This window comes from Lissotriton vulgaris, chromosome 1_1, assembly GCF_964263255.1.
Source record: "Lissotriton vulgaris chromosome 1_1, aLisVul1.2, whole genome shotgun sequence".
Classification (NCBI taxonomy): Eukaryota; Metazoa; Chordata; class Amphibia; order Caudata; family Salamandridae; genus Lissotriton; species Lissotriton vulgaris.
This window is the reverse complement of record NC_141685.1, coordinates 776,500,445-776,520,811: the sequence shown is the minus strand read 5'-3', so window position 1 is coordinate 776,520,811 and position 20,367 is coordinate 776,500,445. Positions and strand designations below refer to the sequence as shown.

The 20,367-nt window shown below is 48.2% G+C and overlaps 1 protein-coding gene across 2 annotated transcripts in view; it reads left to right on the top strand.

Annotated features, from left to right (window-relative positions):
- The window catches only part of TPR (translocated promoter region, nuclear basket protein), a 684,526-nt gene that overhangs the window by 436,103 nt on the left and 228,056 nt on the right, over positions 1 to 20,367 (top strand). For both annotated transcript variants that reach the window (XM_086956072.1, XM_086956065.1), the window contains exon 42: positions 3,056 to 3,146. In XM_086956072.1, coding sequence (XP_086812198.1) covers positions 3,056 to 3,146 — 91 coding nt within the window. The remainder of the gene's footprint in view (positions 1 to 3,055; positions 3,147 to 20,367) is intronic.

Genomic DNA, 20,367 nt, shown 5'->3' with positions numbered 1-20,367 from the left:
TCAACGAGAGGGTTGGACACATGCTCGCAGTGCGTACTAGGCAAGATCTGGCAGCTGGGGAAATTAAAGAAATTAAGAATAAATGTGGGAAGGTTGTAACCAAGGTGGAAGAGGTGAGGGAGGTGTTTAGAGTTTTATTCTGAATTATATGATCAAGACCTGAGTAGTAAGGAAGACGAGATAGAGGACTATTTGGCTGGTATCCCACACAAGGAATTGTCCTTGGAAGATAAAGAGACTCTAGAGGCACCACTAATGCTGAGTGAATTACATAATGCAGTATCAAAACTTCCCCCGGGGAAGGCCGCAGGACCTGACCAGATACCGGCAGAATTTTATAGGACGTTTTGGGACACATTAGGGATAGACATGTTGGAAACTTAAAGGCATGCACAGATAGGGGAGAATACACCACAGTCATGGGCTGGTGCAAGTATAGTAGTCATTTTAAAGAAGAATAAACCACATCTGGATCCCGGCTCCTATAGGCCGATCACGCTTATGAATGCAGATGCAAAAATATACTCTAAGGCTTTATCACAAAGACTTAGTAGAGTAATTGAGGGGCTGGTATACACAACACAGCATGGTTTCATACCAGGTAAAGGGACTACGGAACACACAAGGAGAATGATCACCATATTGGATGCCACGGGAGCTGCAGGAGACCCTGCCTCAGCCATCTTTTTGGATGCAGAGAAGGCCTTTGACAGGGTCTCCTGGTGCTATTTGTGGAAAGCCTTGGAGTGGTTTGGGATTGGCACAGGTTATATACAGGCTATAAAGGCGTTATATGCAGCTCCAACAGCTAAAGTGAGGATTAATAGAGGGTACACAGAGGATATATATATATAAAGCGTGGTACAAGACAGGGTTGCCCGGCCTCACCACTGTTATTCGCCCTATATCTAGACTTTTTTGCGAAGGTTAGAAGGAAATTCGAACATTCTCCCGATTGGTTTACATGGCTATGCATATAAGACACTTGCATATGCGGATGACGTGGCAGTGGTCACACCGGATCCAGGGTCAGCCATTATTGAAATCGAACAGGAGGCTACACTTTTTGGCACATTTTCAGGGTATTCACTAAATAAAGGAAAAACACAAATAATTAAAAATAACTGGGTAAACTATCATGATATAAGAATAGCACCTGAAGTCACTTATTTAGGGGTGAAGATCACATCTGAGTTAGATAGTTTAGTTGAAATCAATATGAGACCATTGTTGGAGAAAATTAAAACAAACACAGAAAGAATAAATAACTTACATCTGACCTTAATGGGTCGAATAAATGTCATTACAATGATAACATTCCCTAAAGTGCTGTATTTACTTAGATCCATACCCCTATATTTTGAAAACGGTTGGTTTAGCAAATTAGAATTGATCCTGAATAAATTCATCTGGGTGAAAGGGAAAACAAGAAGAGCATACAGACATTTGACGGTAGATAGGGAAAAAGGGGGCTGGGGAGCACCAGATTTTAGGCTCTATTATTGGGCTGCGGTATTACAATACAGTAAGGTGTTAATAGGAGGGGGAGGTCTGGAGCAACCAACGGATAGTGAGGTGGGGTTACCTAATGTGTATGCCGTATTGCTGGGGGAGGAAGCTGAGAATGGGTTTTTCAATACTACTGAATTCACGTACTTCAAACACACGAGATTTAAGACGTTGAATGCGGTGTATAGGGTGTGGAAAGGAGTGGCTAAAAAATTAGGGCTAGGCAGATTTAATATCTATACAAGATTGTACACAAATAGCTCATTGCCGAGGGAGATCTTTAAGGATGCCACTATGTTTGATTGGTACAATAAAGGCATAATGCAGATAGGGAATTTACTGGATGTGCAGGGCAATATCATGCAGTTTGGAGCACTCAAAGCAAAATTTGGACTAGAGCACAATAGTTTTTATAAATACTTACAAGTGAGGAGTTTTCTAACACAAAAACAAGGTGGTCCGCTTGGGATGCGGCAATGTAAAATTATGGATTATATAAAAATAACCACCAAATGTACAATAAGACATCTCTATGCAGAATTGAAAGGAACTAAGTCAGATGAAAGGGAAAAATTTTCACAAAAATGGATGGAAAAATTGGGGTCAGGTTCAGAAATTTTTCAGGAGTCACTAGATCTGGGTAGAACGGTGTTATGCTCGGCAACCCTTCAATCGCAACACTACAAAACATTATTTTCACTTTACCATACACCGGCTAGAATTGCCCAGTGGGGCGGAACAACAGGAATAACTTGCCCACGATGTAATGCGAGCGGAGCAGATATTGTACATATGTTTTCGCAGTGCCCACAACTATTTACTTTGAAAATGGCGATTGAAGAATTTTTTGATAAAACGCTTAGGATTAAGATTAAGCTTCTAGATGAATTAATCATTTTAGGGGTGGTAAACATGATGGAAGCTATGCCAGTAGAGTTTATTTTTGTTTCAATAGCAGTGTTCCGCATCTGCATAGCAAGGAATTGGCTGAATAAGGCTCCTCCACTATTTGCAGATTGGATTGCTAGCCTCCTTACTATATATAATTTAGAAAAGGCAATATACGACAGGAAAGGTAGAAGGGCTAAGGCCTTAGGCAAAAAAATATGGCAACCAATTATGACGTGGAAAACTAGCAGGATAAATTTAGAATAGTGCAACAGAAGGTTGATTCGATTTGTTTTAGAGGACTGTCTTTTGGTTTATTATATCTGCTTATGATATGAAAATTTGTATAAAACAATGAAATGTATATGTACTATATAACCACCTGAGAAATGGGTATGTGCTGTAATACATACGTTGGAATATGTGGAAAAATTGCGGAAAAATTTAATAAATATGTTTTAAAAAAAAAATAAAAAAAAACATGACCAAACCAGCATTGACCAAGCCGAAGGTCAAGCAGTTGGGTTTGCTTGTGTTTGTTTTTAAAAAAGTGAATGGCTAATAAGTAATTTCCCTTTAGTGTATTTGTAAAGCTTCTTTTGTGGTGTTCTTTGCACTCACATAAGCTACCATTTTAATCAAACTGTTTTATTCTTAGGATACTGCGGGCACTGACCCTGGGACCGAAACTGAGGGAAACGCAGCAGCTGGTGAAGGAACCCAGAGAGTAGCAGATTCTCAAAACAGTGGTACGGTTACAATGTGTTATTTTTCAAATGGCAAACTATTCACATGAGTGATGGTGGCATCCTTATGCACAGCCAAAGCATTTCCAAAATATATTTTGAGCAGAATAGATACAGTATTAATTTGACAGAGTTCTGTCTGGTTTTGGCTTAAAGGTTCCTTCCTTTAAAAAAAAAACACAATAGGTAGTGAGCTCTAATTTCGCTGAAAGTATTCAAATTGTTCCACTGCTGATAACTAGTATTTGGACCTGTAGGCAGTTTAGGCCTATTTAGCGAGTCAAAAACCGCTTGTCCCCTTTTTAAACATGGAAACAGTTTTTATCATTAGTTTGACTTTTATCGATGTCAGCAGAATATGTGCAGTAATGGTGAATGCTGCCTAAGTGTCAAATTCCAAATGTGGATATACACTGAAAATGTTTTCTCCACTCAAACCTCGAACAAGTCTTCCAAATTGAATTTAGAAACAGCCAGCAATGTGAAGTGTAAAAAAAAAAGTCTTTGAAATATTTTGTGATAGATGCAGTTGTGCCCAATAAGAAAGGGGGTTATTATGAGAAGACTTTGAGACAACTTGAGTCCAGATACATCATCCAACTCAATAGCAAGACCCCAGGAGGTCTTAACATGGCGTAAGATCTACGCAACTTTTTATGAACCGTCCCAACTCAAAGCAGTATGATCTCGTAACATGTTCTCCTTTTATTTTCAATTCAGGATGGACTGAGGGCTCTCAGCAATCCATGCATGATTTTAACGTGCAGATAATTCTACATTCCTGACTGCCCTTTAGGCAATAATGATATAATGTAGGGTAAAAAACTTTTAACTTTTGATATATTGATTCAGAGCACTTTAGCACATGTATTTTAAATAAAAACTCTTTTGCACTTTAACACCAGTTCCAACACTGTTATGAATATTTTAGGATCAGTATTACTGTATCGCCCTATTGCATAACATCCAACCACGCCCAAACCACTTATTACGAATATTGTAACGGTATGGCGTGGGCCATTGGATCCATATAGGATTGAGCTATTTTGGTAGAAGGGTGCCCTATTATGCCATCTATAAATTCGATGCGCCTAAGGTTTGTTGTGTAACATCAGGTATTTGTACAGTCAATGTATTTTACGGGTGCGTATGCATCTGTTTATATTTGGGCATTTTACACAATGGGATTTATTCACTGTCAGCCTATGTAATCGATTGTTGTTTATGAATTTTTGTAATAACTGCTATTTTACTCTTGCGATTTGCAAAATGTTAGCCATTTTTTCAATAGCATAGTGGTTTCAGACACTTTGAAACTCGGCCCAATTATCCCTCCCAAACTAATGTATTTATGCAGATAATAGAGGGGGAGAAAGAATATGATATAATATCCATGCATTTGAGCATGTTTTTTATACGATTTTTTGAGCCGAACGTATGCTAATAGCTGCTGTTTAAATGTCACTTTTAGCATTTTCGATTTGCAATCCGCACACAAGCACTTTAAAATGGATTTACTAATGTATTTAACACGCAACAAAGGTTTTAATGAGTGTTTGTTTACCATTTGCACATCATCGATGTCAAAATGTTACATTTTATGCACTTTAAAATGGCGCCCGCCTTTACCAGGCTCTACCTGATACTTGCATTATGTAGTCCTATCTCTATGGCCATGTTAGATTACGGGTTGGAGCGCGAAATGCTGATAATCCTTCTTTTAAATTTCAGTGTTGAGTTACCGTCGGGTATCAGTGAGCAAGGGCACGGACGTGTCCGAAACGCGTCTGACGACATGCACCTTTTATGCACTAAATAAAGCATCACGAATTTGAAGTCAGACTCTGGCGTATTCTTGCTGTCTGCGTACCTGTCTGTGCTCAAGGCACTTTGAAGACAAGTTGGAGTTTATATATGTGTGGCCCATAGGAGGGGTCAGGGAAATTAAGCATTTAAAAATAACAGGCTGACTCATTTTATGGTGTGTGATCAAGAGTACAAGTTACTCGAAACGAGTCACCAGGAAGGTTTTCAATAAAAGCAACATCTTGCCTGAAGCCGTGGGGTCTGTTTCCTTCTTTCGCCACGCCGTCGGTGTGGAGGTCTGTGGATTCTCATTGATATATATATATATATATATATATATATATGTGTGTGTGTTTTATTCGATCAAGCACTATCTAAAATGTACCATCGCTATAGTTTTTAACTATGCAGTGCCAGCTATGCACATGCTTCTATTTCAACGGGAGTGGCTGCAGCAACATTGCAAATTTGCTAACCTGCAGTTTGGCAATACCTATTTCTGATAGATACTTTCCACAGGTGGTGAACTGATCTGAAACCCCATTCTGTTGCGCCTCTGTTTCAGCTGTTGGAGCCACCGCCTGTAGTTGAGTACCATCCAACCACTGCACATGAGAACTGGGAGCCACACAAAGGAGCCACTTCCTCTCACAGACCATAGTTCGTCCCTTTTTGCCATTTGATGCAGATTTGGCTCTTATCGCCTTCTGTTTTTCAATGTTTTATAAAGTTTCCTATCTAAAACATTTTTGAAAATGTGCAAGGATGATCCGGTTCAATCTCAACTCCTTCTCAAGGGCCTACCTTTAGCCAGGGCTATAGGATGCTGGCTTTTGGATAGTTAACGAAAATTAGGTACACTTTAAAGAGTTCAGGCAAACCCAAGTTGTCTAACATATGCCCACATGATAACCCAGATGCTTTCTTTCAAGGTAGTGCGGGCACAGAGTTAGGCCTATCAAAGCGGGTAAGCATTCATTGTATACACAATGGCAAAGTGAGACACACACTCAATAAAGAAATCCGGCACCAATTTATAAAAAAACCACTTCTTTTATATGAATTGAGATACCAAGATCATCGGAATCAGATAAGTAGTTTTCAAGTTGTGAGTTTCTATGTGTTTCAGAAGTTGACAGTGCAATTTTTGGGAGCGATAATGGGGAAAAACATGTGCTGCATTTGGGCACTTAACAGCGACTTATGGGACTGTTCTTCTGGACTTCAGGTGAGAATGGGGCAAGGTGCAAGGCCACACCAACAGGTCACCTCAGTGACCCCTGGGGCATACAGGTGCAGAAGGGTTTCGCGTCTTGTAGCCTGTTCACTTCATTGAGACATGGTCCGGTCAGAAAGAGGCTGCAAGGTGGAACTGGAAGACTTGAACTGGAAGGCCAGTCCGATTGAACCCCCAGGGATGCTTTGTCATTGAGATGCTTGGGCATGAAAGGACACTGTTGGTCCACTTCTCCTTGGACTGTGTTGCTTGGGTGCAGTGGTGATTTTAGGTGTTGAGTTTGTGCTGCGGAAAACACTTGTTTGAGTGGGCCTACACCAAGAGTCTGCATGCAGTGACTCGGAGTCCAGTCTGGGCAAACTCAATGGTGGGCTTAGCCTTTGAGGATCTTAGGACCCCCCGTGGGCACCACCACCTCCCTCGAACTTGGCCTATGGGGTGTGGGTGCAGAGGCAATTTGAGGTGGCAGCGGTCAGGGACTCACCATTTGTTTTTGGTGCTGCGGAAGGTAGGCAAACAGGACAGTTGGGACACTCTTGGGGATCTTGCTGTCCCTAAAGTCCCTCGACTTGCAGGTTGGTTTTTGTCAGCGTTGACGTCCAGAATGGATACAATCATTCTTTTTTAGTTTTTTTTTAAATTTAATTTCTTTATTGCATTTAATTGAAAAACAACAAGATAGAATCACAATCCCACTCAAAGACCCCCCCCCCCCCCCCCATTCTGACATTGCGTTCGACCTCTGCTTGCACATTCTCTATGGATCTTCATGAAAAGTGGTATACACAGCCATTTAGCCAACAACCCGGAACAGGGCAGGCGGCGCTTCACTACATCAGTCAATCGCATTTCCATTAAAAGACTCTCTGCTAGGTTCGCGACCACCATTCCAAGGTAACTCTTGTGTCTTATCCCAGCCACTCCCGTCAGCATATCACCCCGTATCCAATGTTTGTATGGACCCTTCAGTGCCTTCTTTGTTCGCTAAGTAGGTTTGGTACAAGCCCCAGAAGTTTTTAGGCCTACTAGTGGGGGGTTGCAGTTCGCAATCATTTTCAGATTGAGTACAGCAGTAGAGCATGTCATGCGCCCAGCGCTTTAGTGTGGGCAGCGGGCCTCTCATTCAGCAACACGCCTGCACTCGGCGGGCCACTAGCAGGCCCATGTCTACCAGTCGCCTAATCGCCCTCAGTAGTTTTTTAGTGTACCCCAACAGAGCAACCAGGGGATCAGGCGTAATCTCGACCTCCGTCAGCTCACTAATATCAGCAAATACCTTTTCCCAAAAATCCCAAATACCGGGGCACTGCCAGGCAAGATGTAAAAAGTCAGCATCTGGGGCGCTACATCTCTCGCAGCGGGCAGAGTCCCGCAGACCATACCTGCAGAGTCGAGCAGGGGTGTAATACACTCGGTTTACGAATTTGAAGTGGACCAACCGGGGACTGCCATTGAGCGATACTTTCTTAATAATAGTGCAGCATTATCGCAACGTGTCATCGTCCAGCACAGTGTCCAAGTCAGTCTGCCACGATAATCGCGCCTTAGTGTATGGATACCGCGTACTCGTCTGTGTAAGCTTGTATAGACTGGACAGCAGCTTCCTGGGCGAAGCAGTTTTAATTACATGTGTAAGCTCTGGGACCTCGGGGAGTTCCACCATGTCCCCGCCCAGTAAGTCGCCCAGAGCGCTGCGCACCTTATGGTATTGAAATCGTGTCAGTAGTGGGGGTGCTTCGCTGGTTCCCAGTGCCTGCTCCCATGTCTTTGCCACTCCTTCAGCGAACAAATCTCCCGCTGTATTTATGTTAAGTATGTGCAAGGCGTCAACTACTCCCTTTTCCGTGAGCTGGGGCAGCTATCTGGCCCTGTCAACTGGCATCACAGGTGAATACAGCAACACTCCGTTTTGCATCTGTAAGAGGTTATGCCATGCATGGTTAGTGGCAGTTAAAGAGTCCAGTACCCCCTTCTGCGGTCCAGCGGCCGGAAGATTGTGTGTTGGAGCGTGTCCGGTTGTGCAAAGAGTGTCTCCATGCGTACATGAGGTATGTTTCGGTCCCCATGCAGCCAAGTGTGCAGATGTGACGCCTAGGCTACTCTGTAGTATGCCTCCAGGTCCGGGGCTCCAAGCCAGCCCATTGAGTACGGCATAGTGAGTGTCGTCCATCGGACACGAGGTTGTCTGCCCGCCCAAGCTAGCTTTGTCATCTGTTGCTGCAGTCGTGCAAAAAACGATTTGGGGAGGACCATTGGTAAGGTCATGAACAAAAACAAAAATCTGGGGAGCACAACCATTTTCATTATTGATATGCGTCCCATTAAGGACAGGGGGAGTTTGTTCCAGTAGATCACGTCATCTTCTAGCTTGCTAACTGCTGTGCCATAGTTGGCTCTAAAGAGGATTTCCGCATCCGTGTGCAGCTGTGTCCCCAGATAGCCGACTGTATCTGTGGTCCATTGGAGGGGGTATTCCATCGGCGCTGGCTGCGTGATTGGCGTGAGTGGAAAAGCCAGCAACTTGGTCCAGTTGACCCTTAAGCCAGAGAGCGCTCCAAAGCGGACCACCTCCCTGAGCACTGATGATAAGTTATCAGGATCGCGAACATACAGCAGGGTGTCATCTGCGTACATCGACACTATGATCCTGTAGCCCGGAAATCCTATGCCCTCGTTTCCGTGGTACTCTCGCAGGGCGCATGCCAGCGGTTCCGCCACCAGGGCATATAGGAGGGGCGAGAGGGGGCATCCCTGCCTAGTTCCTCTACTAATGGGGAAGGAGTCTGTGACCAGGTCTCCCATGTGGAGCCGTGCCCTCGGCTTGTGGTAGTGCCCCCAGCATTTGTAGGAATGGCTGCCCCAGGCCCATACGTTGCAGTACTATACGCATGAAGGGCCACTCCAGAGTCAAAGGCCTTCTCCTTATCTAGAAACACAGCCAGTGCCTTCCTATCTGGTCTAACATGTTGGATCACTCCCAGGACAGAGCGTATATTGTAGACTAGGTTCCTGCCAGGGACAAACCCTGACTGGTCCGGGGCCACTAGACCATCAGCAAGGAGGGCCAACCGAGTGGCCAGGACCTTTGCAAACAGTTTGGTATCAACATTTAGTAATGACAGGGGTCCATACGAGCTGCACTCGTCATGTGGCTTTCCCGGCTTCAATATGGTTACCAAAAGTGCCTCCCTCATAGAATGTGGCATACTTCCCTCTACGCATATGTCATCAAAAAGGGTCGACAAGTGTGGGAGCAGTTGGTCCTTAAAGGTTTTGTAAAAAGCCCACCGTAAGTCCGTCGGCTCCCGGAGCGCTGCTCGATTTCATGCTAGCTAGCGCCTCTAGAATCTCATCCTTTTCTATAGGATGCATGAGGAATTCCCTGTCAGAGTTGGGCAATGTAGGGATGTCTATGTGTCCCAGATAGTCATTAATTTCCTCTTCCATATCACCGCTTTTAGAGGAGTACAGGTCCGAGTAGTACCCTTTAAAGACCTCAGCTATTTCTCTATCGTCTGTAGTCTGTTCTCCCGAGGCATTATTCACCACTGTGACTTGTTGGCGCCGCCGTGCTCCCTTCATGAGGTTAGCCAGCACCGCGCTCGGCCACTCCCCCTCACCATATATCCTAGCTGTGGAGTATTTGCTTATATGTCTGACCTCCCTGTCTGCTTCATCATGATACTCTGCTAGCAGGGTCTTAATCTCTGCACTCACATTGTCATCTGCAAAACCACACTGTCTGCGCTCCAATCCCTCTAGTTGCTCCTCAAGGTCCGCCAACCTCTGCCGAATAGTCTTAAGAATGCCTGAGTGCTTTGATATCGCAACTCCTCGGATATAGACCTTGAAGGCCTCCCAGACCACCTGGAAGCTCTCAACCGAGCCTATGTTTTGCTCGAAGAACGTATCTATGGCTTCAGCTAGCTCTCCCTTAAATACTGGGTCCAGTAGAGAGTTAGGCGGGAACCTCCATGTAAATAGCGGTATGGATTTGCCTGGAATACGTAATTCCAGCAGTACTAGTGAGTGATCAGATAATGTTCTGGGCAGGACCCTGCAGTCTCTTATTTGGTCCAAGTGGGGGGAGGAGGAAGCAAGCCATTGGTCTATCCTAGTATGGACGTTGTGATATGCGGAATAGTGCGTGTATCCTCCCTGGTGTGGATTTCGCGACCGCCATACATCTTCCAAGCCCAGGCAAGTTATTGCACTCTGCAGCTCCAGAGCAGCAGCTGCAGGTCTGCGAGGAGGACCAGTTGATCTGTCCAGGGTTGGGTTCATAGTGAGGTTGAAGTCTCTAGCCCCCCCCCCCCATAATAATAAGTTCCTTTGGTCAAATCGCTTGACCTTAGCGGCTAGAGCCTTGTAGTATTCTGGCGAATCAAAGTTGGGGCCATAGGTATTGACAACTGTAATATCTACGGCAGGGCCGTAACCTCTAGATATAGCAAATCTGCCATCGGCATCTGTTTCCAGTGTTTGTATCTGTAATTTGGACTTAGGATTTACCCATGTCAAAACCCCTCTAGAGATAGAAGTAAACCCTGTTGCTGAGATGTTGCCCTCCAATCCTCTGCATCTAAGCATGTGACTGTGCGTAGGGAGGTGTGTCTCCTAAAGCAGGGCTACATCTGTGTTGGCGCTGCAAGTAGCTGGGGACCTTCCTGACTTTGCGGTGGTCATTCAAACCACGTACGTTCCACGTGATAACTTTTAGTCTAGGCGTTTGGGTTGTCCCCCCACCTGTGGTGGTGTCGGCCATTTCGCCATATGGTTGGGCTAGAAAACGGCAAGTTTCTATCCGTGCAAGCTATGGTCACAGAGTGCAAAGTCAGAGTGAGCAATTCCCCAAAAGTCCCGTAATAAACTCCCACCACACATGACAGCGCTGGCTGTCGTTGCAATGTACCCTGCTTGTTTTTTCTAGCAGAGCAAGGTTTTCCCCTCCCCTTAGCCTCCCCTCCCCCCGCCCTCCGTTGACCAACCCCAACTCGGCCATTCACTCCCCCCAGAACCCCTCCAGCCCCCTCCCACAGCAGACCAACCCCAACTTGGCCTAGCATGTCAATGTCCCCCTCCCAATGCTCCCCTAGTAAACTCAGAAAATCCCCAAAGGGGACCAACAGTGCACACAGCGCAAGGGCCGAGGTTGCCAGGTGTATTAACCTTGACTGCGTAATCATCTCCCCCCTCGCCACCACCAGAGATGATCATCCCAGCACGAGCCGTCGGGGTATTGCGTGACTACTAGAACATATCTTCAGGTTGGTGCGCCCTCCGCCCGGAACGCTCCAGGCCATGTCAGGTGCGTGATCTACGCTAGCTTGTGTGTTACTTAGAGGCGCTTAGAGGCCTGCAGGTGATTAGGCGCGGTATAAAATTAAAATAACAATAACAATAACAATAACATATAGCAGCAGAGCAGGTGCATGCATTCTAAGTGTGGCAACAACAAGTAAATTGAAACAGTCTCCCCAATATGTCGAATCCTCCGGACTAACAACGGGTTAGTGAGGGCGCACTACGCAATTGATTCTGGTTAATATGGTTGTATGGTGCTCCAAGGTATCACTCTCCGAAGAAAAGTGTAATGAAATAACTGTTGGTTGCACCCCCATCGATATGGCGTGTTTCCCCCGGGCTCCAATGAATCCTTCTACATGGAAAGCTGTTAGAGGGTTATCAATGAATCTGCACAATGGTTTCATTTAACTGAACTAGAGTATTGTTAATTTCTACAACACACATTCGTCTCGACAGAAATCGTTCGAACATTCATGTGGAGCACATTCAGTCAATCACAGCCCAAATAACGAGCAATTGTTTAAGACCTTTGGGGTTTACAAAGGTTCTTTAATACACTACTGTTCAAATTCAGTAGAGTGTAAAGCCAGGAGCTAATAATTAACAGCTTTGTTATGGTATTATGAACTATGGTCAATCATGTTTTATTAAGGTTTACTGGACACAAAAGTATGCAGGATCAATATTGAATGTTGCGTTATTTTGTTTTGTTATAGAGACATCCCCTGGAAGAAGGCATATTAATTGCCGAAATGCATTGGGAAAATTAAAATGACTCATGAACTAAAGTGAAAAAATATGAACTTTACATCCATGTGATGACAACATGATGGAATTAAAAATCAAGTTTCAAAAAGATAAACCATTGTGCAGATTCATTGATAACCCTCTAACAGCCTTCCATGTAGAAGGATTCATTGGAGCCCGGGGGACACACCCCATTTCGATGGGGGTTCAACCAACAGAATCCTCTGGACTCCCTCGGCCCCTCCCTCAGTCTCGGATATTGTGCACCCAGGAGCCCGGAATCTTCATGCGGCATTGCCAAGCCTCGAGTCCGAATCAGGGCGCCCGGCGAACAGCCAAGTCCCTGCATGAGGCAAAAGTACGATTCCAGGTAACTGTCCTAGTCTTGTTTCTCCAGTTGGCTGCTGTGTACCTCATCATCGTTCTGTCTCCTGGGGCTACCCCTGCGCTCCTTAGTCCAAACCTTCAACGCCTTGTGGAGGTCCCTAGGGTCGTGAAGATGTGCGAGTGGCCCTGCCGATTAATTCTCAATTTTGCTGGATATAGCATGGCGTAGTCCAGCCCGAGGTCTCGGAGTTGCCTTTTGTAAGGAGCAAAGTGTCTTCGTTCTTCTTGCACCTTCGCAGTGAAGTCCGGATACAAAGAGATGTCTGATCCCTCGTATTGCAGCGTCTTTTTCTCTCGGGCTATCCGCAGGCCTGTGTCCCTATCTCTAATTCAGAAGCTTGGCTATGATCGGTCTCAGGGGAGCACCCGGCTTCGGACACGGGCCCAGCGTGCGGTGCGCCCTCTCTACGATGAACATTGGTGAGAATACATCATCTCCCAGCAGCGTGGTAAGCATCTTCTCCACGAGTAGTTCCATCTTACCAGTTTGAGTAGTCTCCGACACTCCCGTAATTCGTATGTTCGATCTGCGGGAGCGGGCCTCCAAATCCTCCGATTAGTCTTGAATAACCTGCAGTATCAGGTCATGCTGCTTTTGAACTTTGTCCTGCTCCAATTGTGCTTCTTCCACTTCTGTTATGCGCCTCTCCGCCATATCTAGGCGCTCCGCATGTTTGTCAACCCTTTCTGACATGCGATCCATGCGATAAGAGTGTCTATTTTGGAGCCCAGTGATGTCGTGCTGTCCTGGAGGCCCTTCTCCATCGTTACCAACAGAGCTTTAATGTCGGCGTAAAATGAGCCTTCTGCCCCTCTAGACTGTGACACAGTATCCATTTCCTGCACTTCTGGGGCCTTAGTGCGGCATTGCTCAAAGGGTAGCCTAGTTTGGGTTTTGTCTCCCTTGCCCATGTTGCACTCGAGTCTCTTGGCAACTCCTGGTGAAGTCCCCCGCAGCGTCTAAGCTATATCACGCTGTGTGGTCCGTTAACCTGCCCTCTGATCAATCAGCCGCAGCCACGGCAACTGGATTACTAGGCTGTCTCGGGCCTAAGGGTCGCAGTCTGGCTACCCTTCCTGGACCGTTCACGTTGCGGATTCGGGGTTGTAGTGCTCCCTCCTCATGCGACTCTAGGCCGGCACCTTGGCACGCCACCAATAATCCACCCAGGCAGGCCGCACTCACCACCCGTGATTGTGTAGGGCTATCTCTTCACTCCTCTTTGCAGCTGCGACGTCGTCGCAATGCGGGCTCCCCAAGCTGCCGTCAGTACCAAGGCTCCCGGGGGCCTCAAAATGCCACTCCAGGGGTCGAGCGCTGCCGCTTTCCAAGCCCCGGGCACCTTAGATCATGTGTGCCAGGTCCAGCTGTGTAGATGGGACACCATGTCTCTTCGCTAAGCAGGGGGAGGTCATAGGGGCTCCTGTAACCAGATCTCAGGGCCCTAGATTAATGCCGATTTCGTCTCCACTAAGCGTCCAGAGGGGACTATCCCTTCAAGCAGTGGAGCCACGCAGGTCGTGCTGATACAGCCCGTTCCTCTCCAGAGCCGCCGTGATGTCTCCCGGGCCCCCGCAGCTTTCCGCCTCCTCACCGGGCCGACGCCTCACCAGGCCGCCGCACGTCTAGGCACGCACACCGGCCAACGCGCTGAATCCAGGTCAGGAATGAGCGGCCCAGGGCGACAACACTCGATCTCCCGCTGCCAGCGATGCCGCACCTCTCAGCGACTCCGTTTTTGCTCGCACCCGGTAGCGGAGGTCTCCGGGTGTGTGTGCGCACCACTGTATCCCCTCAGGCTTCGCAAGGGCAGGATAATTGTAGGATTGTTCTGGCAATGGCACGGAGCTTCAAGATCAAGCGTCCGCCATCGGCGGCGGCAAGCTCCGCCCCATCGGATACAACCATTCTTGGTTGCTGCAAGGGGCCCCATACCCCAGGTGCTGGTACTACGCAGCTCCAGTCAGTCCTCTCATTCCCACACTTGGAGGGAGGACATATGTGACCTGTAGGAGGACAGTGACCTCTTCCTGAGCTGCTGCAGCGTCTGTAGTCCTGGTAGGTGGCAGGCTGGCAAACTGGTTCTCTTTTCTTTGGTGCCTGTGACTACAGGGGAGTAGCTCCTCTACTCCAAGGGAGTTCTCTGGCCATTTGTGAAGGGTTGGCACCTAGACAGTTGTGATCCTCTGTTCTCAGATTAGCAAACTTCAGATTTGATGGACCAAAAGAAGTGGACTGAAGTCCTGGCATCATGGGTGCCCCCTAAATAATGTATTTTGGGGCATTACAGGGAGTGTTCGATAGTAGTCAACCTACCTACGGTTAGGGTGACTACACCCTCTATGTGACCACTTCTGTGGTCACTTCCTAACCCAGAGGATTTAATTCCACCAAAAACCAAGATGGTGGAATTTCCCTAGTATTGTTCACTTCAGGTAGCCCACCTTAGGGTTGGTACTAGCCTGAGGCTGAACATGCCTCCTGACTAGCTAATCTTCACGCCTGTCTGGGTGCCGAATGGCCCTGGGCAGGAGGTGGCATTTCCTCGGTCTGAGGAAGCCAGGGTTGCACATCAAAGGTGGAGGAGGACTTTGAAGCCTCCAGCCTTGATCTGCAGATCTGAAAGACACATTAGTGATAGATTCCTTTCCTTAGAATATCCCCAGGCGTCAGACTGGATCCGGAAAGTTTTTTTGCTTAGCAGTACCTCTGCTCGCCAGTAGGTGGCGTCCTGCGGCTCCGCTTTCGTATCTGGCATCGTAGGCGCTGAGATGACGTCAGGGAGAGTACTTAGGCGCCACCCATGCGTGCGGACGTCAGTTCTTTCTTTTTCTGCGCTGAAAGCTCAGATCTGGATTGAGCACGTACCTCTGTAATTTTTTGACCACTTTTTTGAGACTTTTGGCATGCCCGGCTTTAAGTCTTGTGGGTCGTGCCTCCGTAATATGTCGGTGGCAGACCCCCACGATGTCTGCCTCTACTGCCTGGAGCATGACCACGACTGCCGGGATTGTCTTGACTGCCGTGCCATGGCCCCGAAAGCGTTACGGGAGCGCCGCCGGAAGTTGCTGGAGGTCCGGCACTCCTCTCACCGCTGCTACGGGTCTAGGGGCCGTTCGCGGGACAGCACGTGGGACCGTAGCCGTCGCTCCTCGGACTCCTAAGTCTTCACCTTCGGATTCCGGTAAGCGATGCCATAAGAAGTCATCGAAGTAGCGCGTTCGCTCTGACGTCCCCCCCTTCGCTCCATAGGCGGACGTGGGGGACAGGTGCTCCGCCCCTGCGGCTCCTCCAGGGCCTGGGAGGTCCATGGCCTACCCGCTACACCCGGATCCGTCGGCGACTCCCGAACAGGTGCAATAGTTTCTTGCTGCCATGGAACGCCTGTTCAGGCCTCGGCCTCCCGCCGGCTGCCTGCGGGCCCACGGTCCCATGTCCAGATCCTGTTGGCCCGGCAGCGCCGCCTCTGGGGCCATCCCCAGAGCTACTGGTTCTTATCCAGGGGATACTCATCAATAGTCCTAATCTATGAATAATCCCCGCCTATGTGCGGGATCCCGGAGCATATAGAAAATACATATAAATATATATGTATATATATGTGAAAATATATGTTTGCATCCTAAAACATTTCCCAACTGGCAAATGTGCCGCAAAATTGCATGAATTAGCATACACACAGTAGTACTCTCCCAACCCCCAAGGAAGAAAGAGCAGTAAACATTTGCGTACAACAATGCTTTATTGCCATAGGAAAACCTGTAATTGCAGGCATTTGCCAGTAGGCTGCAGTAGAGTATAAAGAAACAAAGAAAGACTGACACCTTGCCTTTAAGGCATTCGAGTAGGGGTACCGTGCCTTTAAGACCTGAAGACGACCCCCTGCTCCCATGATGCCCCACAGGTGGCAGTTGGGTCAGTTCTTTTTTCCGGCTCCTTCTGTGAGGATCCTGGAGCTTGAGCACTTCACTTTTTGACTAATATTGTTAATTTGACTGACTTTTTTTCAGAAAATTAGACATCTTCTGGTTCATTAAGGCTTCTACTTTGTTTTTTTTGTGGTATTCCACTAAAATTTCCTGTCAGAATGCCTGATTTATTCCGGAAATGTCCTTCTTGTGACAAGAAGATGGCACTGGCTGACCCACACTCTGTGTGCATTGTGTGCCTTCCATCTGCACACAGCCCTGACCAGTGCCACCACTGTCAGAAGTTTTGTAGGCGGACTCTTCGTGACAGAGAACGTATCAGACTCCATGCCATGTTGGAGAAAGACCAGACTCATCAGGTGGGTGGCCAGGGAGGCCCCAGGACGTCTTCTTCAAGCAAGCATGGCCAAAAACAGTGACGTTCCGCCTCAAGCGAGGACGAAGATCACTGTCGACGTCGAAGAGGCCCAGACGCTCTTCTGGATAACCATTGCGACGTCAAGAGTCTCCGCCGCATCCAAGTAAGTCGGCATCGAGACGCCACACTTCGGGCTCGAAGTCTGTGGCTGCTGGCATATCCAAGTTTCCGTCTACGTCGAGGCTTCTGTGAACGTTGAGAAACTCTCCGCTGCCGACGAGGGGCGTCAGATTCGAGAGTTATGACTGCTTCCAGATCGCCGCCGTCGAGAGGGTCGTCAAGATCCCACCATTCGACGTCGAGGCAACGCCAGGAAGGGTCGCCGTCGACCCAACGCCGAAGGTCGTTGTCGACACGACGTCGAAGGTCGCCATCGACACCACGTCGAAGAAGGTTGCTGTCGACACGACTCCATAGAGGCTCGCCGTCGACCCGACGCCGAGGAAGATCGACATCGAGGTCACCGGCTCGACGCCGAAGATCGCAGTCGAGGTCACCACGGCGTGGACGATCGACGTAGAGAGCATCAAGGCCTCGCTCGACGCTATTAGTCACACGGACGTCTTCGAAGTCGAAGTTTCGCCGTCGAGGGAGCAGGTCGCGGTCATTGTGGAGACACCTGGGTCCAGGTCATCAGGAGACAGATCTTCATCTCCTGGGTTGAACATCGTGGAGATCTCTCCGGAAGCTTCCCCCAGATCTGCGGACAGATCACGCAGTGTGTCATCTCACCGTCCTCAGGGGGCTGTATTGGGCGGTCTCAGTAGTCCGGGCTTGGATTACTCCCGCGCATTCTCACCATCTGGTCCAAGGACAAGTACTCCAGTCAGACCATCTAAGTCTCCCTCTCAGAGGCCACGACCCTCATCCAGGCCAAGATCTTCTGCCAGATCACGCTCTCCAGCACGACCAAGAACACCTGCCAGGCCAAGATCTCCGCCAGGCCAAGATCTCAGTCTAGACATCTGTCTAGATCCAGGGGTCGGCACAGCCGGCATCGCGACAGGCCCCATGAGAGAAGGCGCACAAGATCTCCAACTTGGTCATAGTCTACAAGGTCTACAGTCCAGGACTATTCTCCGACCTTCTCCTCTACTCCTCCCTCACGAGTCCCACCGATTTATGACATCGCAACTTTTACAGATGTGCTGGGCAGGGGAGCAAAGAAACTTCATATCTCTCTGCATACTCCTTTGGTGCCCACTTCCATAATCTTTGATACCCTTCATCACCGGACAGCGCCCAGACCTCTGGTGGCTGGCTTCATTGAACCGGCGATGGCTACCTGTCTCACGCCTGCGGTGGTAAGTTCTGTTCCATCTAGAATAGCCAAGAAGTACAAGGCTCCTGTGGAGGACCCTTTGTTCCTCAGATCGGATCCACCAGCTGACTCAGTTATCATGGCGGCTGCCATGAAGTACCATTCAGCTTCCACCTCATCCTCGGTACCCCCAGAAAAGGACAGCAAACTCATGGATTCGTTTGGCAGAAATGTATGCAACACCTCAGCTTCTTATATGAAGGTGGCCAGTGCCTCTGCTCTTCCCGGAAGGTACGATAGGTCCCTCTGGGACTCCCTCACTCGCTTCATAGAGAAGCTTCCTAAGGAAGACCGACAGGACTTTGTCGAAATCCTACAGGAGGGAGGGCTCGTAGCCAACCAGGTCATCAGTGCCGCAGCGGATGCTTCTGACCTTGTGGCCCATGGTTACTCCCATGGAATCTGCTCACGGCGTTCGGCTTGGCTCCACCTTACAGGCCTCATGCCGGATGTGCAGAAGAATATCTTGAACCTCCCCTTTAATGGTACCTTTCTCTTTGGTTCACACGCTGACGATGAGATGACCAAAATGAAATCCGAAATGGGCACTGTTAAAGCTGTGGGTTTGGAGAAGCGTAAAGAATTTAAAAAGCGCTTTCGTCAGGGGGACAAGCTGTGTTGCCAGCAGAGGGTTCAAACCCCTCAGTGGTCATCCCAAACACAGCAGAAAACCCAGTTTAAGCAGAGACGCCCTGGCAGAGGCAAAAATAACAAACAGCAGTCTGCCCCCAAGCAGCCTCCCAAGCCCTGAGCTGTTGCTTCCTCCGCAACTGTTCGCCACTCTGGTTGGAGGGAGTGTTTCTCATCATCTGGAAGAGTGGAGATCCAGAACAAAGGACAGATGGGTGCTGAGTATTGTGCAGCATGGTTACTTGCTGAGGTTCAAGTCCCCCCCCACCCCCCCCTCCAATAAAGCACCTTTCCCGATTCCACAGTCAACTGCTGCAGGAAGAAGTTTCTGTCCTCAAAAAGCCCATAGAGGAGGTTCCCTCCTTGCCGAGAAATCAAGGAGTCTACTCCCGCTATTTTCTAGTCCAAAAAAGAGTAGTAGTCCAAGAATACAGGCCCATTCTAGACCTACGACTTCTGAACAGATTCATCAAAAAAGAAAAATTCTGCATGCTGGCCCTGCACCAGATCTTCCCGCTTCATCAGGGATACTGGTGTGTGCCACTGACCTGCAGGACGCATGCTTTCACATACCTGTCTCAGTAAAGCTCCGAACGTTTCTCAGGTTTCAAATCGGACTCCATCACTACCAGTATCGAATGCTTCCGTTTGGCCTGAAATCCGCGCTGCGGACATTCTCCAAGTGCATGGCGGTGGTTGCTGCTTTTCTCCGCAGGCGAAAGATCTTAGTCTATTCCTATCTACATGATTGGCTACTGAAAAGCTCCACTCAATCCTTCCCAACGGATTCATTACCTGGGCGCTTCCCTGGACTCCGTGCAGGCAAGTGTGTCCTTCAGAGGAGAGGTTGTCATCCATGCTCCTGAAGTGTCGTCTTCTACAGGACAATCAGTCACACAGCCAGGCAGGTGTCCTCTCTCCTGGGATCGATGGCCTTGTGCATCTACATCATGCCCAATGCATGCCTGCACATGAGGCCTCTGCAGCAGGCTCTCTGGGACCAATGGTCTCAGAGGTCAGGTCACTAGGAGAACCGTATCTCTCTTCAACAAGGTGCCAGAGACTCAATCAGATGGTTGAAACGTTCCAACCTTCTCCGGGGAGTTCCATTCCATCGCCCTCCTCCATCTCAGTCAGTGGTCACGGATGCCTCTCTTCAAGGCTGGGGTGCTCGTATGCACCAGCTGCAGGTCCAAGGTCTCGGGACCAAAGTAGAGCGAGGCTACCACATCAACTTCATCTGGCGCTCAAATCTCTTTATCCTTCTCTGCGCACCAACTACATCCAAGTTCAGACGGACAACACAACAACTATGTTCTATCTGAACAAGCAGGGAGGCACCAGGTCAAGAGTACTTTCCCTGGAAGCTTAAGCCATCTGGCACTGGCTCCTGGCAAGAGGTCTATCCATCGTGACAGTTCATCTACCAGGGATCCAAAAT